General features: G+C 40.6%; 2 protein-coding genes across 3 annotated transcripts in view; one reads left to right on the plus strand and one right to left on the minus strand.

The window, feature by feature from the left end:
* lcor (ligand dependent nuclear receptor corepressor) overlaps nt 1-6,972 on the minus strand; it is a 120,358-nt gene extending 113,386 nt beyond the window's left edge. The window contains exon 1 of the mRNA XM_055009589.1: nt 6,772-6,972. Within this exon, the coding sequence (XP_054865564.1) occupies nt 6,772-6,868 (97 nt within the window). The 5' untranslated portion in view covers nt 6,869-6,972. The remainder of the gene's footprint in view (nt 1-6,771) is intronic.
* A 5,264-nt stretch (nt 6,973-12,236) lies between these two features.
* Nucleotides 12,237-22,520, plus strand: part of LOC111578849 (MORN repeat-containing protein 4-like) — a 37,417-nt gene continuing 27,133 nt past the window's right edge. Inside the window, exons 1-2 of one of the 2 annotated variants that reach the window (XM_023285823.3) lie at nt 12,237-12,393; nt 13,577-13,648. In XM_023285823.3, coding sequence (XP_023141591.1) covers nt 13,582-13,648 — 67 coding nt within the window. In that variant the 5' untranslated portion in view covers nt 12,237-12,393; nt 13,577-13,581. The remainder of the gene's footprint in view (nt 12,394-13,576; nt 13,649-22,520) is intronic. The other variant, XM_023285821.3, reaches the window with a different exon arrangement.

Consider the following 22,520-nt stretch of genomic DNA (forward strand, 5'->3'; position numbering starts at 1 on the left):
TGAGGATTTTAGCTCTGAATGAATCAACTTAAACAACAGAAAAGGACTGTTTAAGAGTTAATCCGATAGGCTGCACAGTTTTATCTAATTACCCACAGAGTGCCCATAACAACAAGCCTTTCAGCCTCCTGTGCTGTTTTTAAGGAACAAACATTTCTGCTGAAGGTGGTCCAATGCAGATAATAATTAGCCTCTCCAGCATTATTTTATATTTTCATGCATACAATCTCAGGGGAGCAAAACAACAAAGCAGTGATTTTATCTTTAAGATTAAAAAAAAAATACAACAACATTCACACAAAATATGTTTGTTTGGTTTTTTGGAAGCCAGCTGTCTTCCTCCTCTCCAGAGATTAAAAAATAGTTTAAAGCTGTCACATTTTCTAAACGGCGAAACAACGACAAGATGAATAGTTTTGTCTTTAGAAACAAATTCGGGCTGTAGGATAAAAAGAAGAAACCAGAATGATGGCAGTTTGAATCCTGCTGGCACTTCAGATTAATGTGCTTGAATGTGATGCTGGACGTCACTGTAAAAGAGCACATCGCTCAGTGGATGTCTTCTGGATAAATAAAGGATCTCACACATACACACACACACGCACACGCACACACACACACACACACACACACACACACACACACACACACACACACACACACACACACACACGCCTTCTGTCGACGTTCGCTTAGTGCCAGTGGTGTATTTTGCTTTTCCACAGATTGCAGTCAACCCCCCACCCCAAAGAGAGGCTCCTGATTGGCATGGATCGCCCCCCGAGACAGCTTCACACACACATTTTACTGCGGCAAAAGGTGTGTGTGTGTGTGTGTGCATGCATGTGTAATGAAGAGTGTATGGAGAGATTTACAGTGTTGGCATCCGGTCTGGTCAAACGGGTGGATCGCTGCCACGCTCCACCACCAGCTCCAGATAAATGTGCCATGTTTTGTTTTCCTTTTCAGAAAGCCCATGAAAAGAATTAGCAAGATGAGAAAGTAGCAGGCAGATCTCTCGGGGCGTCCATCTGTCCATTACTGAAATAAAAGCTGTCTGCTCAGAGAGGGAGGCGTGATGGAGGCATGGAGGGATTTTGTCGACTTGATAAGACAAGGATTTGACACTGAGTACAGTGAGTAATCGAGGGACCGGATAGACAAGCAGGCAGATAAATAGACGGATAAATGGAAAGAAATCAGGAGGACCTGTTCATTTATTGACATATCAAACCAAATTTAACTAGAAAAGCACTCAGAGAGCACAGTACTCCGCCAAGGCTGATCATTCTCCCATATGGCATTGTCAGAAATACAGCATTTTTAAATCAAAATGCAGAATTTATTTATTAGTTATTGATGATCAGAAATCACAGCAACATAGACAGTGGCCATTGAATATAGATGTACCCACAAACAAAATGACCTAACACTGAGCACAGGCATGTGTTATGCATGTGCACGTTATACCAAATCACGTGCACTAAATATGTAGCGGGCGGCGGGAATTGATGGGGCTCAGAAACACCCCCACAATTTAATCAACTGTTCCTTGTATGATTTCTGACGGATAAGTCCCGATAAGTCTGCAGCAGTAGATTTGTAGTAGGAAGGCAATCATGTGATCATCAGCAGGCAGCCGACATCGTGTTCACTTGTTGTCATAGTTACAGTGACGCCATGCTGCTACCTCGTAATAATACCGAAATCCCCCCACCCAACTCTTTCATTCATTAATCAGCAATAAACAAAAGGAAAGCGACTGGAAATGCACAGATCAAAGCACCAGCGCAACTAATCTTGTGACAGAGATAAGACTTGCTAATTATAGAGCCGAAACAATTAGTCCTTTATTGAATTAGTCAATCCACAGAATATTAATCAGCAACTACTTCACAAATGGATTCATTAAGAAAAAATGTTGTCAATGCAAATGTAAATATTTCTTCTTCTCTCATTTTTGTCACACCTATACCTGCTTTTTCCATAATACTGACAGTTATTCTGCAACCTATCACCTTGTTTTGGTTGTGTTTTATTTGGGCTCCTGATGCTGTGTTGGCGTGGATTTTGGGTAAAGCTGTCAGCCTGACCAGGTCATTCTTGAAAAAGAGGTTACTACCCTCAGTGGGATTTACCTGGTGAAATAAAGGTTGAACTAATGTTCTTTCGTATTTCGTATAACATATTTCTGAAACTAGTTTCGCAACAAGACAAAGCTAGACTCCACACCACTGCTCAGCTACATGTGCTGCTCTGCTGGACAAACTATTTGATGACACTCTTTCTAAATGACCCTATTTTCTGTAACATGCTCTGTAAAATCATTTGTCCATGTTTGTACATGTCAGACCAATATACCTGATATTGCAAAATCAATGACTGTTGACCAGTTTCTATTGTCTCACTGCACAGTACATGTCATGCAGCCCAACCCTGCCTGGGATCATTCTTAACCAGTGACTAACAATTTCAGATTAACAGGGCACCATGTGCTTTATTTGCAGCTCTCTAGATGAGCGTTGTATTCAAAACTTTGCACGATGAAGCTGCAGCTGACGTACTCAGGCAACAGCATTAGCGCTGCGTTTAGAGCAGTGCTGGAAGTAAAAAAGCAATCTGCTGCTCAGACTCACACCTCTTCCTCTGTCTCCATCGCAGTCTGTCTCTCTCCAGCACTGCCACAACCTTTCAGCAATCAAATTAGCTCCACTCTCTTGCCCAGAATATGTGCCAAAGGAATCAGCAGTTGGGCTATAATTGCTACCAACTAATAATGTTAACCTTTCTCTGGCATATAGGCCCTACTTTATTATCAGTGCAGCACAGGCCAAGAGGATGAGGCTCGCTGGGTCCACAAGCTGCATGCATGCACATCACTGTGAACTGTAATAAAGCGGAAAATGTCCATCTTTTTCACTCAACCTTCTTAAACTAAATGTCACAAACACGGGTAACGATATGCTCTAAATAACAGATTGCCTGGTAAAGGCGCAAATTTTCACGCCAGCACACATTTGTTCTTATACTGTTGTTCTTTTTTTGGAGTTTGGACGTTCTTTTCCGTTGTATAATTAGAACTTGACCTTTCCAACTTTCACACACTAACGTTACCTAGCAACCTGAGCCATAGCTTGCCATACAGTCAGAAACAAAAGACAGATATAGTTTTTGACATTGTGGCTGAACACTGGAGGAGGCACTGACATGAAGAGACTGCTCTACCAAGTCAACAAGATTAACCCAGTCTGAGCTTACCGGTGGTCAACTCATCCTTGGTAAGTTATCTCAGAACTCGGGGCAGGTGCTGGACAACACAAACATTTACAGGAATGGCCCCCTAATCTGCCCGTTTCAGTCTTTTTTCATTGTAGTGCAGGATCCAAAGATTACCTCCGAGTGCACCAAAACAACAACACATCGTAGTTACTGGACTTAACCCTAGTTGTATCGCAAATTAAATAGAACAATGGAAGGTTTGTTGTGTTTGCCTTTGTGGTAAATTTGACATTGTTGATTGTGATGACACAGAGGAGAAGACTGCTACTGGATGAGGACATCAAGAGGCCTTCTCGCTATTTGTCTTCTCTGAGTTTAACCAATCAGCGCCAAGACCTGCTGAGTCAATCTGAAGTACCTACCCTGGTAGAATCCTTTGTTCCCTCCAAAGGACAACCCAGAAAGCAGTTCTACAAGGGCGGTTCTTGCAATCAAAGCATGCACAAAGATTCAGACCGGAAGCAAGTTCATGCAGCCAAAAATGTTTAAAAGACACTTGATTATTGGATAGACTATAACAAATCCTGGTGTGTCACACCGTCCACAAAGTCTGTACAGTCTGTTACTGTGTGCCACTCAGGGCGACTATCGGAATCCACTGAACAACTTCCGCGCCCTTAATAATATCTGCCATTTAACAAAAGTAACAAAAATATAATAATGCTAAATCTTTTAACAGCCTTATCAATCGTGGCCCAAGTCTCTGTGTGGGTCAGTCAAGTCTTTCCAAAACAAATTGGGTAAACTATGTCTTTATGAACCTTCTTTTTCGCACTTACTTTCCCAAACTGTTGGCACAAGAAAAAACTGTGGTATTGCTGTATGTAGTGGTAAGATTTATTCTAAGTGGAAGTGTGTGGATGATGTGTTGCGAAGATCAGCCACAACATTAAAACCATCCATCCATTATCTATACACCGCTTAATCCTCATTAGGGTCGCAGGGGGCTGGAGTCTATCCCAGCTGACTTAGGGTGAAGGCAGGAGACACCTGGACAGGTCACCAGTCTATCACGGGACTACATATGGAGACAAACAATCACACTCACATTCACACCTACGGACAATTTAGAATCACCAATTAACCTCAGCATGTTTTTGGACCAGAGAACCCAGAAAAAACCCATGCAGAAAGATCCTGGGAAGGCCGGGATGCGAAGCGGGGGTCTTCAAGCTGCAAGGCGAAAGTGCTAACCACCAAGCCAGTGTGCAGCCAAATCATCAAAATATTTGTTTGTTTTTTTCTTTTAGGACTCAGTAATTTGGAAGCAATTCTCCAGCTTCAAATGTCTCAATTCTCACAGTTTCTGCCTTCAAACACACAAACATGTCAGACTTCAATCTGAGTGCTGCTGCACTCGGCCCTAAAACTCGTCAAGCATTGCAAACCAATGAATGTCAACAACCAGTAATGAAGAAATATGCTGAACTAAAGACACACACACACACACACACACACACACACACACACACACACACACACACACACACACACACACACACACACACACACACACACACACACACACAGAGCACCCCACGCAGCGCTAAAGCAAGCTACAGCATCCAAATATGAGAGTTCATTGTTAGGCTTTCTGGTGTTTGTATCCACCATGGTTTCACTGTGAGCTCGCTACGTGGATTCTAGGCGCATGTTAGCGTGCTCACGTTGTGTTTATCATGCTTAGGCTATCTCTGGCTAATGTACTATCATTATTGTATCCCAGCAGGGACTTACGGTCTCTGTGAATGATCCCAATAATGTTTTTTTCCAGCTGCATTACAGGTACCCTCCAAACTGTGTTACGTTTTCAGGGAGGGGCGAATATCATCCTCTGCTGCTTTTAACTCGAACCCAGTGACCCACTAAATCATTTATACAGCACTAATTATACTATAAATATGGATAGAGGCAGAACCCAAGGCAGTGGCGCTATCATTATTAACATGTAAAACTAGAGAACAGATCAAAGCTCACAAACATATTTTTGAGTAAAAAGAAAAAGATAATAACATGTAGAACAAATGAAGGAAGGGGAGGATAAGCCGTGCCTTCTTTTGTGATGGTTTTATGCTCATCACATCAGCTGAAGGTCAGAGATGACCCAACCTGTTCATTTCCATCCCTTCTCTCTCTCTCTTTTTTTTTTTTTTACTTTTTGCTTCACTAAAAAGCTCCGCTGGCTCTCTGGGAATCAGGCCATGTGAGTTATTATAATGCGGACGGATGGGCAAGTAGGTGACAGGTCAACACGCAACATCTGGACGCATCCAAAAACAAGTGGAGCAGCAACACCCTGACCGACCAGTGCTGCTGCTGCTGCTTCATACCGACGATTAAAGGCAGATTAGGAGCTCGGGCAGAGAGCCGAGGAAACCCGGGGAGGTTAGGAGATCAGAGGCGAAGAGTGGATGATAATCTTGCCATAACATCAGGATAGGTCGATGTAACCGGATTAAACTGAGCTAATGAAATACACCACAAATGGAGGGTTGTGGAGAGGGAGGGGATGAAACAGATATATGGATGAGAAATCCAAAATAAAAACACTAAGTAAATCAGGAAGCGGTGAACAGCTGATCCAGCCAGACAAAGACTGACACATGCCGCTGCAGATAACTGTCCCTGCAGTGCTGGATGCTTTCATGTCATTTTATTATAATTTTTTTTAAAAATCTGAAATATGTCTTTAAATGCAAACAGCGCCCGGGCAAATCTCAAGAGTTCTCCGCAGCATCCTGGGGCGCAGTTTCAACAAGTACCCAACAGGATCTGGAGGCGAGCGATGAGGCTTTTCTCTCCCTGCCGACCCCCCGCCTGCAGCCTACCTTCCCCCTAAAATACAAAAATTATTTCCACTGACATTTCCCCCAATGCAGCAAAGCGCGCTCCCAAAAGCCGATTTCCAGGGCAGAGGGAGGAGGGGGAGGAAGGGGAGATGGGGGCGTCACGTTTGGAGACAGAGCGCGCGCACTGCCCGCCCCCCCCCATTTAAAAAAAAAACTCAATCCGGAGGCGCGCACACGGGCACGGGCCGGCCTATAGCGGGGAAGCCGATTGGCCGAGGCGCAGCTCCATCTGCACACGTGACCTGCCCTGCTTACAATAAATAAACAGCTATGGAATAATGTATAAAACAGCCCCGGTGGCAACAAACCACCGACCTTGTGGATAAAACACCCCTCAACAGTCACACAGCTCACAAACAAAAGTGCCCGGGTGAGAAACATTCCCGACACCGGAGCAGAAACTTGGAGCAGGAATGATTTTGGTTATGTCCGGTGGGAGGCGGGCAGCGCCAGGCAACAGCCGTGCGCAACAACAAAAAAAAATGACAGCTTCACGGAGACCCTATAGGCGCTCCGGTGGACATTACAACCTCGGCTCTTTACACTTCCCCAAAAACTGAGCGAAAACACGACCTTACCGGCACTCACCGGGCCCCCACGCCACGCCACACACACGCACACACACAATGCCAAGCGAGCTTACCTACACAGTGAATGAGTTTGTGCCTCCAAGAGTCAAGTTCCTGCCGAAAGCCGCGCCTCTCTATCGTGCATTGCTGCCTTTTGCACAGACTCGCCATTTTCTATCGGCCCCTCCCGTGGGCGCGCACATACTGCTGGGTGCTTCCCTGCGCGCACGTCACCGGTGGTTTTTATTCTAGGGCTGGGTGGAGAGCGATATGAAGGGGACGGGGCTGCAGCATCCCCCTTTCTATAGCGCTCGGTTCGTCCCACCCACCAGAAGCAGCCCCCTCCCCTGCATTTCTCCCAGCATCTCCGAGGATGAGCCGTCATTGGTCGATTAATGGGATGTTTGTGTGTTTTAATGTTGTGTAGAAGTGCAGGACACATGGCGCCTGTGCTCCAAATTTACCATGGCTTAAAGCTATGTGTGTCAAAGGGCGAGGGTGTGCCGGGGATTTAAAAATGCGCATAAAGACACTGCATTGTTTAAATCAACAGATGTGTTACAGTCTAGCTCTGAACTGGGGCCTGTATGTAAAGACGCACTGGGTCGTTCCAGAACTGGAGGACATTCTATCCATCAAATTTCCAATAATCCATGTACAAAATACTAAAACATGCAGTTGTTGCGCAAGTTTACTTGTCCTGAGACCAATTCTTCAGAAAACTAGGAGGAAACAATGTTTGAAGATGTTTTTAAAAATACCCAATAAGTCTGGAGTTCCTCCTAAAATGCCATTTTTCTCTTGTCCCACCCCCCTGATGACCACATTGAATCTCAAAACAGTTAAAATGAAATTTAAATCTCCTTTTTTGGGGATTATTTTTTCATTAATGTCTTGCAATTGTGGGAGCATTTTTTTAAATCAGCGTAATATTTTAAATAATTATTATGCATGAACTCTCTTAGCATAACCTTTTAGCTGGTAGAAGAAGAAGAAAACAGTGAATCACATGAAACGCTGGAATGAACATCATCAGTTTTCCTAAAGAAAGGGTAGAGCAAAGCTATGTCCTGTCTTCTCCTCTGCCAATCAAGCCTTTGATAGTTTATTACCTATTACTGATGAATATGAAGCAGAAAACTGTAAAAGGTTTATTTTTCTAACATTTTGAAACCCAAATGTCCTCCATTTCTGGAATGTTGTTAATGAAAACTGCTGGAGTATCATGTCCTGAGAATAAAAGCAGAGACTTGAGCTGAAAAATCCTCAGAATCAGAATCAGCTTTAATGGCCACACAACACACAAGGAATTTGGATTCGGCTGTTGGTGTCACTGTAGGAATAAGGAAAGAGAATAATAAAATAACTATAGAAAGAAGAAAATAAGAAGGGAAAAAAAATACTAACAATAGTAGTCATAAATGTAAATAAAGATAGATATTTACACTTGAAAAATATATAAACACGGTAGTGCAGAATGATAATTGCTACAGTGATGATACAGTGCAAAAAGCAGAGAATGCTTTTCTTAGTGCAAAAATAATGCACATATACACTGGTATACTGTACAGGTGTGGAGGAATGGCTCAGCTGTCTATTAGGGAAGAAACTGTTTCTGTGAAAAGCAATCAACTCTGACCCCAGTAATGTGCATGTATTCTTATTTTTTTTTAATTTAACCTTTATTTAACCAGGTCAGTTAGTTGAGGACTGATTCTCATTTTCATTATCGACCTGGCCAAGAGGCGGCACGCAAACAAGATAAACAACAAAACAGATCACATGTGCAGCAAATCACACAATATTACAAAACAAATTATGCAATGACTTGTAAAACAGAAAGGCTAAAAACAGGTGCGGCGGTCCTGAAGTGTACTGACTTCACTTCTGCTTCTTCGCTGTTCCGACTGGATTCTCCTCTAAAATATTAGGTTGACTCTTATAATAATTACTTTATTTATACAGCACCCTTAAGAACAACGTTCACAAAGTGCTTTGACAGTTTAAATATGCAAACACAGATAATCAAGCAAGGCATAAGGAGACAAGGCAGAGCAGTCAATTAAAATAAATAGTAAAAATGATAATAAATTAAATGAATAATTAGTTTTAAAAATAAAAGGAAATTAGAGAATTAAAGAATTAGTGAGATGACATCACATCAAAGAACCAGGCGGCTAAAATTAAAATAAAACAAGAGAGAACATCTAAAATAAACAGGACATAACGTAGAATGTAACACTGAAACTAATTAAAATTAAAAGTAAACTTAGCATAAAAGCAAGTCTATGAAAGTGGGTTTTAAGCAGTGATTTAAAAGAAGTTCCTGACTCTGCAAGCCTTATCTCCTCAGGCAGGTCATTCCAAAGTCGAGGTCCTGATGGAGAATGCTCAGTCACCATTAGGTTTAAGCCAGAGAAGGGATCCAGCAATTTTTGTTACGGAGTGGTCTTAAATGAATAAACGCTCAACTATCAGGCTGTTTCCATCCATCCATTGTACCTTGAATCATTTGAACAGTCGCGTAGGTTCAGGGCTTCATTGTCCTGTTTCAATTGTGTTAGCGTAGAAAAGTGTGTGAAACAAGAATCACCTCGTAACGTAGTGTGAAGGAAAACGCTGGTCATTTAAAGAATGCTTTAAACACATAATTATCTGGATATGGTGTGAACTATTTGTCGTGGGAAATGTCAGGGCAAGTAGGTTGCATGTGGAGAGTTTGGATTAAAGACCAGTGTTTGTAGAGGCTTTTCCTCCATTGTTTACACACTGGCCACACTTGTTTTATGTTCCCCTTTAAACAAAACGTTAATTACTCAGTTCACAGTCTTTTCATTAGGCCAATCTCTTGACTCCATCTCGGCTCCTTAATGTGAAATGTAATACTTCACTGAAAATATACATAAAAACACAAACGAAGGAAACAAATGGTCTTCTTTCCTGACTGATCACAGTCTAGTCTGGTGAGGCTTTAAAGCAGGGGTGTTAAACTTATCTTAGTTCAGGGGCCACAGTCTGCCCAATTTGGTCTCGAGTGACCAGTAAAATCATATTATAATAACCAATAAATTTCCTCAGTTTATCATTTACACATTACAATTTACAGATCACACTGTGTCCACAAAGGCACAAAACATTTAGGTATCTGGAAATGAACAATATAGCACTTTACAACTTGTCAAGATCTAGAAATTTCTTCATCTGTGTAGTAATCCTGACCAACTGAACTGACCCACCACACAAACTAAAGTGGGAACTCTTAAAAAAGAAGGTTAATTTATTCCCCTGCCTTGTAAATGTATAAAACCTATACATAAAAAAAATGCAGAAAAGTTGTGGCAGTGCATCAACAATAGGGTTCCACCAAATCAAACTCTGTCCCACTGAAGCTGCTGACTGACATTATAGTTTGTGATCCAGTCAAGTTTCATTATGAAATGCAAATGGTAGCCACACTATCTATGAATCCACTCTCTATCTGACCACTATCATTTCCAATATAGTCGTCCTTGGTTGTTTCCTGATGTCTTCTCCGTTGTAGAGATGCCCTGTGTTAGAAATAACGCATGCGTATGGGTTTTTCCAGAATTGGAGGACATATGGGCTTTATCCATCCATCCATCCATCCATCCATCCATCCATCCATCCATCGTCTATACACTGCTTAATCCTCATTAGGGTCGCAGGGGTGCTGGAGTCTATCCCATCTGACTTAGGGTGAAGGCAGGGGACACCTGGACAGGTCACCAGTCTATCACAGGACTACATATAGAGACAAACAATCACACTCACACCTATGGGCAATTTAGAATAATAAGTTAACCTCAGCATATTTTTGGACTGTGGGAAGCCGGAGTACCCGGAGAGAACCCACGCATGCACAGGGAGAACATGCAAACTCCATGCACAAAGATCCTGGAAAGGCCGGGACACGAACCGGGGATCTTCTAGCTGCAAGGTGAAAGCACTAACCACCATGCCACTGTGCAGCATTTGGGCTTCCGAATTATTGAAAAATATACTTTCTTTTTTACAGTTTTCTGCTCCATATTCATCAATAATAGGTAATAAACTAAAGGCTTGATTGGCTCAGCTTACACATCAATGGTACCATTTTTATTCCATGTTTTACTTGTTGTTTGCTAATTTTACTCTAATCACAGTAGCAGGGTTGCTAATCCATGCTAATGTTAGCTTTTTCTCAGGAGTAGAAGCTAGATATTTAGCTAGATGTTACTGCTGACCAAGAGAGCAAACTGATTGATGGAAAAAAGTCAAAAGAATTGGTCTTGTCTTGATAATATACATAACACGGTTGCATGAGGTGGAATGAGACATTCAATCAAGGCTGACAATGTTATGAAAATATGAAAACTAGAAGAGAGGACATAGCTTTGGTCTACCCATTGTTTTGGAAAACTGATGATGTTAATTCCAGCGTTTCATGTGATTCACTGTTTTCTTCTTCTTCTACCAGCTAAAAGGGTCATGGGGTTAATCGTTATTATTTAAAATATTATGCTGATTTTGAAAACTGTTCCCGCAATTACAAGAGACATTAATGAAAAAATAATCACAAAAAAAGAGATTTAAATTTCATTTTAACTGTTTTATTTGAGATTCAATTTGGTCATCAGGGGGCTGGGACAAGAGAAAAATGGCATTTTAGGGGGAACTCCAGACTTATTTGGTATTTTTAAAAATACTTTCAAATATTCTTTACTCGTTTTTTTTTTTTTTGTTTTTTTTTTAGATTTGATCTCAGGACAAGTGAATTTACACAACAACTGCATGTTTTGGTATTTTGTACATGTTTGAAATTTGATGAATGGGATATACAATGTCCTCCAATTCTGGAATGACCCTTACTCCCCTACCTGAAGGAGAACAGATAGACTTAATGAAATATTGCAAGCTGCCTTTATATTTTTTTGTTCAGTCTCTTCAAGGATTAAAGTTTGTAGGCCTATTCTTGCATTCTGTTGACCAATAACTGATCCTCAGTTTTATTTGCAACACTTGAGTTCATTGCTGGCCATGGGTTTAATAATATTCAAAGTTAGCTAGGCTATAGGTTAATCCCAGTCCCAGATTCCCCCCAGAGGAACAAAAATGAGGACAGCTGAGTTTTGTTTCATTTGGGTGACCTTGACAGTTTTCCCCCTCTTCTTAGCTTTTTACTGAATTAAAGCCTTATTGGCTCTGAATCCATATCACCTCATTTAACAAACCCTCACCACCTCAGTGCAGCTGTTTTAGCTCATAAATCAAGTTCCATAAAACTCACCAAAACGCGGGTCTAATCACCAAATTGAAACATGAAATGACACAGAATCATTAAAAGGAACCCCGCTGCCATTTTATAATCCTACAGAGACGGTGGGCAGCACATTAAAAAAAGGCAAGGGCAAACGCTTTAACGGAGGAGCACTCCGGCTAATTAAGTCGTTGAACCCGTTGCCCTCGACAAAGATGTCTCCTGCGGGAGGGCAGGACAGCCAATAGGAGGACGCGTTGAGCCGAGGTGGTGGAATTTGAGCCAATCGCGTTGCGGCGCTTTGGAGAGACGCTGAGGCAGCTCTGCCAGGATACTAACAGCTACGGAAAAGGGCTAAATAGTCGCTGAGAGAAGAAGAAATCCTCCAACAGCCGCGTTGTTTTCAGCGATGTAGAGAAAAGGGACTGTAAGAAAGCAGGTAAAGCGTTTCTTTTGTTCCTCTGGGCCTGCTCTCCGGGTGTACGAGTGTGTTTTGGAGGCTGGCAGCGTCATGCCGGCAGGATGAAAGGGATTAGGGCGCCGTTACTGTGGCAACATTAGATGGAGGGATACACACTCCTCCTCCCGTCTAATCTGACAGTGTGCCTGATGGCATTTGAGCAATTATTCAGCCTGCTGAACGGGCCTTGGATGTTTTCTGTCTTACTCAGTAGCCTAAATGCGTCTTTGATGCTTCTGTCGGTGGCTGTTTGTCTACAACCTCATTCTGAAACGAAAGAAGAAGACACACGACAGAGAGCCACAGTAAACACAGCTGTTTAATATATAGTATAATTGGAAGGGTGATAACATTGCTATGATAAGCACAGTCTGGAGGGAAATTACACTTGTCATCACAACAAAGAAGCCAAAATAATAATAATGAAAAACAAGGAAACACTGGATTGCAATTAGCAAAAGGTGAGGAGCCAAACAAACAGGCACTAATTAGTCGTCTGTCTTCTCCAGTTTATGGTTAGAAGTATGTTGACACCATTAGTGTTGGCTAACAATAAATAAAAAGGTCACGGCCTAATATATTTTTGGTGCAGCGGAGAACAAAAGAAATGCATAAAATACCATCTTTTTCTTTTATTTTGAAAAAACAATGTGGACCTTAGAGCTGCAACAGTCAGTCGGTTCGCTGTCAGTAAGTTAATTACATACGATACTGAAAATCGAAAAGTCAATTTTTAGTGTGGTAGTGTACGTCTGCTTCTCACCTGAATAGGAGAAAATCCCTGCGGCCAAATTCCAAAATCTGATGGAAATTCTGACTCCGCGAAAGTGAGAGCTCAGATTGACACCCTTAGGTTTGGAATGAGACGTTCAACAATCACATGAGTGTAAAATTAGGGTGTCTACATGCTTTATGCCTTGTAGTGTATTTCAGCTATCATCAGAGGCTGGTAGTGTGACGTTTCACTGAAGCTCCTGGCTGCATAATCTGAGCTTGATTGCTTTTCAGGCCAAAAGGGGTATTTAAAAACTAGTAATTAGCCCACAGTGGACTGAAAGGTGGACGTTATTTAATGAACTCCTACCTCTGTGTATGTGTGTTTCAGAATGTCAAAGCTACAGTTGAAAAGCTCTAGGTTGTGATGATGGTTTTCATTCTGCAGGACCCATGACCCTGACACGAGGATCCTTCACCTACTCCAACGGCGAGGAGTACCACGGGGAATGGAAAGAAGGCAAGACTCACCTGCTCAGTTACCTGCCCATCCTCCATCACTGGCCACATTTGCATGAACAGCAGACGTGTTGTAATGTGATTAAGGCAATAATGCACAGGCGTAGCAGAGACAAAGCAAATGCCGCATAATAATAGAATAATGCTCTTAAATGTAGGAAGTGTAATCTGCAGTAACATATGTGGGGGACTCAGACCTCATTTGAATCAGCAGATACCAATTTGGATATTTGTACAGCTTAGTGCAGGCATTTTTTGTTCTGAGGTTATTAGTCCACAGAGGAACGTGGCGGAGTTGTGTGACAATCAGTGTTGGTTTGTCTGTTTATCTGTCTCTTCACAACATTACTCAAAAACGGATTTGGATGAAATTTTCAGGGAAGGTCAGAAATGACACAAGTCCAAATGAGTAGATTTTGGCAGTGATGCAGCTTATAGTTTGGATCCATGGATTTGTTAAAGATTTCATCCGTCGGAAATCATACAGTGACTGAGCAGCCTTGGCAGAGTACTGCGCTCTCTATGCGCTTTTTTTGTATTAAGTACACTACCTTTCAAAAGTTTGGGGTCAACCATACAATTTCATGTTTTCCATGAAAACTCACACTTTTATTCATGTGCTAACATAATTACACAGGGGTTTTCTAATCATCAATTAGCCTTTCAACACCATTAGCTAACACAATGTAGCATTAGAACACAGGAGTGATGGTTGCTGGAAATGTTCCTCTGTACCCCTATGTAGATATTCCATTAAAAATCAGCCGTTTCCGGGTGACCTCAAACTTTCGAACAGTCGTGTAAATGTAAATCTGATGCAGCATTCCTCTGTGGAAAAAGTAAGTGCTAAAAGTGACTGCAAAAGCTAGCATTGCACCCTTTAGCAAGACTAAACTCTCCGAGCCACTGTGCATTGTTGTCTACCAGCCTCCAACATTGGCTTGCTAAAATCTTTGATCACTCTTCAGGCAAAATTTCTTTGCCTGCAAGGTGTGTGAAGGTTTTCTTCCATGTACTGTTTCATATCCCCCTCCCCACATCATTTCAATGGGATTCAAACCTGAATATTTGAATCCATGCCATTTTTCTTTATGATTTATTTCAAAGCATTTGGAGATCTTTTAAAATCCTTTGCCAGACTCATGGGCATCCACAACCTTTTTACTGAAGACCTTGGAGAGTTCATTAGATTTTGGCATGATGACACCCCGCACTTCAATAGCAAAGACAGCAGACCCTAGATGTTGGCTGTTTGAATAAGACAGACTCCACCTGTCACTCCCTAACAAGGGTTTAATCTTTGGCACCTAATGTGGAACCCCTGCTTCTATCTTTATCTATTTTAAGCTGTGATCAGTGTAGGGATGGACTTATTTTTCCCACGTGACCTTTATTATTTTGTAATGAAAATTTAAAAATTGACTAAGAAATTTTTCATCTCACCTTGTTTGCTTGGAAGTGTTTAAAAGAAGATCAGATGTTTGCTTGCTCAAATACATTACTGTTCAAAAGTTTGGGGTCACCCAGACAATTTCATGTTTTCCATGAAAACTCACACTTTTATTCATGTGCTAACATAACTGCACAAGGGTTTTATAATCATCAATTAGCCTTTCAACACCATTAGCTAACACAATGTATGTAACCTATATTACCACAATGAGGAGTAGTGAAGTAGCGATGGGGAAATTTAGTTTCATTCTCACTACTTTGCAGGGACATTGTCACTACATCCTGAGCGTAGCACCGACCAACATGATTGTAATTGGGTTGTGAGTTAGACCACTTTGCCACTAAAATCACACATTTAACAACATGATTCTGACAGAACTCCTGCCTCCAGGTGTGAACTGGAGGAACTCCAATAACCAATGGCATGGATGCCATTGGTTATTGATGATGATACCAAATTTTTGTGTCTATGCGAGAAACTACAGAAAAGCACAATAGGTCCCCTTATATGTTCTCAAACATTAGATGTTTGGGGAAGGTTCCTGTAGTTCCTATAATGGAAAAGGCTCATTCTGGTAAGTGTTGATTCATGCCAGGCTTTTAAAAGACTGGTGCTGGAGCACAAGGGTTTTCTAATCATCAATTAGCCTTTCAACACCATTAGCTAACACAATGTAGCATTAGAACACAGGAGTGATGGTTACTGGAAATGTTCCTCTGTACCTCTATGTAGATATTCCATTAAAAATCCATCGTTTCCAGCTAGAATAGTCATTTACCACATTAGCAATGTCTAGACTGGATTTCTGATTCATTTCATGTTTTCTTCATTGAAAAATACTGCTTTTCTTTCAAAAATAAGCACATTTCTAAGTGACCCCAAACTTTTCAGCGGTAGTGTATGTTGATAAAGCCAACAGTTTCCATATGGTGCACTTTATTATGCATGTCCAAGCTTAATGCAAATGCAGGCAGGGTGTATTTTTCAGAACATTTCATTTTTGGGTCAGCTGAATAATTAATACTTGGCTATAACATAAATAAATCTGCATTAAATAATTAAGGGAAAGGTCAGCTACAGAATACACATGCAAAAGAAAGACTTAGAAACGATGCTTTTCTTGGTGATGCACAGACTTGGATTTTTTTTTTTTTTCAAACATCACTAATGGTGAGCTATGATTGTCAGTAAAAACAACCAGCCTGCTGTACATGTCCAGAGTTTAATGGTGTGTTGGAGCTTTATCTCCAGCCAGCAGGCCTTCCCAGGAAAGTTGAGCAGTGTGATACCTAAATAATTGGAGAACACCCTCAGTTTTATGGTTTAAACTATAAACTACTGCAGCATCCCTGGGCAACTCTCCACCCCTGTTGCTTTGAATTATCTCTGTGATGTCCTGCAGAGATACAGTACTGTGCTATTGTTTTAGAAGTTTCTAGAAGTTTAGATTCTTTTCCATCACACGGTTAAAAATGTATAAAGCTTTCACCCAGTTCACCTGTCTATGTCCATCATCATTGTAGTTCACTGGGAAACTGTAGTGTTCCTGAACAGCAGACTTCAGTGACAGTCAAGAATCTTTAAGCTTGAGCTGATCTGTTGCAGACACATGAGAAAGTTCCACGCATGCAGTGGCTGCCTCTGGTTGGTGTGTATGAATCCAAATACCAAAACTTTTCATTACAAATATGTGTACTGTTAGACCTATAACTGCTAAGTATGTTACAAAGATATGTTCAAATGTATATAAGGAATCTGGTTTTGTTTCAGGGGCAGGAACAAATAATTATTTAGGTTTTTTGTGTGTGTTTGCTACACTGTATTATTTCACATTTGCACAGGGCTGCAAGTGTTTATCAGATTTTACCATTACACATCTTTGAGCTAAACCCGAAGCCCCGTGGTCTAAACTCCTCTTCCTGGCCTGCTTTTCTGTAGTTTCTGGCATAGACACAAAAGTTTGGTATCATCCAGGCAATTTCAGGTTTTCCATTAAAACTCACACTTTTATTCATGTGCTGACATAATTGCACAAGGGTTTTCTAATCATCAATTAGCCTTTCAACACCATTATCTAACACAATGTAGCATTAGAACACAGGAGTGATGGTTGCTGGAAATGTTCCTCTGTGCCCCTATGTAGATATTCCATTAAAAATCAGCTGTTTCCAGCTAGAATAGTCATTTACCACATTAACAATGTCTAGACTGGATTTCTCATTCATTTCATGTTGTCTTCAAATAATTATTTAGGTTTTTTGTGTTTGTTTGCTACACTGTATTGTTTCACATTTGCACAGGGCTGCAAGTGTTTATCAGATTTTACCATTACACATCTTTGAGCTGAACCGAAAGCCCCGTGGTCTAAACTCCTCTTCCTGGCCTGTATCCACTCACTCCCACAGATGTCGGTCCACCGAAGGCTGTGAATCTCTCCATAATGATGGGGCTAGCTTTAGGTGCTTTTCAGATATGGATGTGAGCACAGTTGTTCTCACAGCAGGACAGCAATTTGTTTGTCAGACATTTCTCTGAAACCCGTCTGATGCTAGTCCTATCATGCGGTGGGTGTTTGGCTTTAAAGTGGCTGATGGTGGTGATCGGTTGTTTCATTCACTTGAACGTAGACAGTCTGGTGGCACAGCAGGGGTGCTAACACACAAGGCAAAAAATGTGCTGTGTCGTCCAACTAAAAAGCTCTTGGTGGATTACTTTGTGAACATCATATTAATGCAGTTACTTTGCAATCAGTTCATGAGAACAATAAAACAAGAAAAGCACTCAGAGAGAGCAGTACTTCACCAAGGCTGTTCATTCCCCCATACGGCATTATCAGAAATGCAGCATTTCTTTAGAAAAGTTCAGTAGTTATTGATGATCAGAAATCACAACACCATAGAATGTGGCAATTCAATATAGATGTACCCATAAATGAAATGACCTTGCGCTGAGCACGGCCGAGTCTTATGCATGTGTACATTATGTACGGATACTGAATCACGTGACCTAAATATGTAGCGGACAGCGTGAATTGATGAGACTCGGAAACATCCCCACAATTTAATCACTTGTTCCTTGTATCATGTCCAACGGCTAAGTCCTGGTAAGTCCACAGAGGTGGATTTTTAATAGGATCACAATCATGTGATCGTCAGCAGGCAGCTGACGTAGTGTTCACTTGTTGTCATAGTTACAGTGACGCCGTGCTGCTATCTCGCTATGATACAGAAATCTTTAACAAATCTGTGGATCCAGACTATAAGCTGCATCACTGCCAAAATCTAATCACTTGGTCCCTCGTGTCATTTCTGACCTTCCCTGAAAATTCCATCCAAATCCGTTTTTAAGTAATGTTGCTCACAGACAGACAGATGGACAAACCAACACCGATCTTCACATAACTCCACCGTGTTCCTTGGCAGAGTAATAATGGTCTTGTGATAACTTTTCAGAATTATCTCTCTGAGTAATACCAACTATTATGCACATGTTCTGGTGTGCGATACGCCTTTAAACACATTATTCTGTTGCTCCTTCTGGATTTCCTGGACTGTATTTGATTGTCTCACTGGCACCTTTAACAACACCCCACCACCACCGCTGCTGCAGTACGCTATCTTGCTTTTATGCATGGCTGTTTGCAAACTGAATCCTCGCTTGAGGATACCTAGTCGGATAAATGGATAATGGGAATGCCGGTAAATATGATAAAAGAAAGTTAACTCCAGCAGCTTTTAATTAATGTGAGATTTCATGTCAGGAGAGAGGTGGGTGTACTGTAAATGAGTTACAGCAGCAAAAGTAGCTTTTAAATGAACATGCACTCTCACACAAACAGATTGTATTTAATAGGCAAATAAATTAATTAATTAAACACAGAAAAAGGTGTCAAACTGAAGTCGGTAACTACTCTAGACACGCATATGCGCACACAGACCATCTGGTGCCAGTGAGCCTGCTGAGACAGGATATCACACTACCTAAACCAGTATTTGCACTTTGACAAAAACACTTAGACAACCTTTAGGGCAAGGTTAAACAAAGAACAAAAGTTTGGCACAGAAGGGGGCGCGAGGCTGCGGGGAGAGGCATATGGTCTCTGTATGATTAGCAAAAAACTGTTAAACTGGTTTGGCTGTGATGCACTGATATGCTCAGGTTTTACAACACAGCAGCATGGGGAATTTTTTTTTCTCAGTGAAGAAAAATTAGTCTATTACAATTTTTCTCAGTCGCTTTGGTACATTTCTCAGATCAGAATTGAAATTCTCAAAACTATTTGTTCAGTCTTCATATCATTGTGTTACTTGTGCACATCAAAAAAGCAGTTTGTCATTTCTTTGAACAAGTTGCAAATGCTTTGGTACATCCATGCAAATGATTATGTACAATTCTCTGCTGTTTCCTACATTATCAGTTGCTTCTGTCATGTTGATTAAAATGTATTATAATGGGTCTGTGTTGAATAGTCTCACCCTCCACAACATTTAGGCATTAGTTCATCGCATAAGTCCTTACATACACAATAGCTGAACAAGTTGTCATAATATGTTAAGGATGTTTCTATACATTTCCATTAATTTTTTTTTCTAAATCTGTCCTGAACTGGTAAATTGCTCCCAAGTGAATCTTGACTTTCTCTAACAAAGGAAAATGTGTGAAAGGTTAGGGCTTTCTGAAATTGCTCAAAGATGCAGGAGAAGATATTCGTGATGTGTAGGAGGTGTAGGAAGACTGCACTGTAATTCCTACAGCACTGCATGTGCAGTTTTCCCTAAGGAGACTGTCCTATGTTCACATTTCTACTTTTGTTTTTTTCTTTGTGCTATGCACCACTGTTTTCCTTTCTGTATCGCAGTGGCGTGGTCTGTCAACAAATTACAATACAAACAGTAAAAGCGTAAATGCGAATCTTGTCCAGTCTCTTGCAATCAATCTCCCACATAGACTAAAGTGTAACTTACTATTTACAATAGCTATCATCAAAACTTTAGCCATAGTTTACATCAGAACATCCCTCCAGAGTACACTGTTGTAATGACAACATGTCAGTGCCATCAGAATGACAAGTCCTTGTGTCATTGTGTGTGGATAAGACAGTCAAATTGCTTAGTCATGTTGTTCATTGATACAGATATTTACTTTTGAGAGATGAACTAAGGATTTTGAGCATGAGACTGGCTTTTGCAATTAATCCATGGTGTTTTGCTATTTTTACAAATTGTTTTGAGAGATGCACTTACTGTTTTGCAAATGTCGAGGATGATTCGAAAAATGTACCAAAGCGACTGAGAAAAACTGTAATACATGCAGCTTTGTGTTGGCTATTTGGAACTGCCAGCCTTTTTTTCTTGCAATTTATTGTTTTTATCAAACTTATTTGCATTATCTTTTAAAATTTATTTAAAAGATACACACACACTACCGTTCAAAAAGTTTGGAGTCACTTTGAAATGTCCTTGTTATTGAAAGAAAAACTGTTTTTTTCAATGAAGATAACATTAAATTAATCAGAACTACAGTCTAGACATTGTTAATGTGGTAAATGACTATTCTAGCTGGAAACAGCTGATTTTTAATGGAATATCTCCATAGGGGTACAGAGGAACATTTCCAGCAACCATCACTCCTGTGTTCTAATGCTACATTGTATTAGCTAATGGTGTTGAAAGGATAATTGATGATTAGAAAACCCTTGTGCAATTATGTTAGTGCATGAATAAAAATGTGATTTCCATGGAAAACATGAAATTGCCTGGATGACCCCAGACTTTTGAATGGCAGTGTATTCAACATAAATCTTCACAGCAGAGTAGATGTTGTGGATGTTTTGATCACATCAGACAATCTTCAAACAGACGGTGCAAAGTTAAATTGTATACAGAATTGCTGTTCTTCAAAATTCCATTTCCTCTGAGCACTTCTCATCACTGTTAGTTTAACCATCTGAACCCCAGAACCTGGCAGTGGGTTTGACAGGCATGCTGTCTTTACAAATTACACCATTTATCATCGACAGAAACTATCAAAACAGAGAATTGTTAACCCTTTCCAACAAGTGCTTAAACTAATCATGCGTGGTATGCAATTTTGTCGGAAAAAATAATCCGGTTTGAGCTTAAAGTCACAATATTTCATCCAAATCACTTTATTTTGTCTTATTTAAAGATTTGCTAAATATAAACATAAAGCCAATTATTTTTCACTCGTCCCTGCAACTAAGAGGCCATGAGCGACTCGACCGAGGCCTGAACTGCAGACTGTGTTTACACAGAGCAGAGAGGAGGCAGGTGTAACCGCTGGCTTCTCTTTTCTGACTTGTATTAACTCAGTCGACCTCCGTTTATTACAGCCCTTTACAGTCCATAAAAAAGACGCACAAAATCTGCCGTCGCACAAGACTTGCGCTCCTACAGAAATTAAATAATGCATAACCATATTAGAATGGGAAAGTGAACTTATAAGTAGAATTAGAATGATATTAAAAACAAAAGGAGAGATGTAAGGTGGGAGAAACTCTTTTATAAGACAGCGTGGGGCGGCTAAAAGTGTACATAGAGGTACAGGGACCCCCCAGCAAAGGTTCCACACAACAACCCAGAGGCAGACCAAACTTTTTGAAATTGTGTATTTCTTGAGGTCAAAATGACCCTGAACATAATACATGTTACTATTCCTCATAACAGAAATTGGTTTTCATTATATGTTACAGAGAACAAAAATATGTACTTTGAAATAGTATAAAGCTATTAAAGCAAAAAGATTTCTCTCTCCATTCTTAGGTCAGTCAGTGAGATTTCATTGTGATCTGCCACTTTCTGGTATTCTGGATGTATTAGGGGAGTGGGTGGGAGTTTTTTTTTTTTTTTTTTTTATTGAAAGGGCTATTTAGGTAGTCAACAAAAAGACATAAAGTACCTGACACATAAACTTTGGGCACAATTTTAATTATGCTAATTTTCTGGAGGTTTAAATTGCTGGAGTCAAATTGACCCCATGGTTAAAAGACGTTCGGAAATTTGAATTTAATAGGAGGGTTAAAATGTGCTAGCTTTTACCACAGCAAAGATTCGTTTGGGCATCCACTGCATCTTCATATTAGATCTGTTCAGATGCATTTTGATTATCTTTCCCCACCTTTTACACTTTGATGATTCCATATCCAAACAGAGCTAAAGTACTGCAAGGAGTTGTTGTGTAACACCTTTTTCAAAGACACCATTATTTTTTCCAAAATATGTGTGATTACACATTCTGTTGAAGATTTGAGGTAACAGCTGCTGATTTGGTGAAGTAATGTGTAACTGTGAGTGAGCGTGTTGTCATGAACACAGACTGATGCACGTCGTGCTTCGGGCCTCTGCGTCCACGCATGCAAAGTCACTGTTTGCACACAAACATGTAGGTGTGTGTCAGACAG

Source organism: Amphiprion ocellaris, chromosome 4 (genome assembly GCF_022539595.1).
Source record: "Amphiprion ocellaris isolate individual 3 ecotype Okinawa chromosome 4, ASM2253959v1, whole genome shotgun sequence".
NCBI lineage: Eukaryota > Metazoa > Chordata > Actinopteri > Pomacentridae > Amphiprion > Amphiprion ocellaris.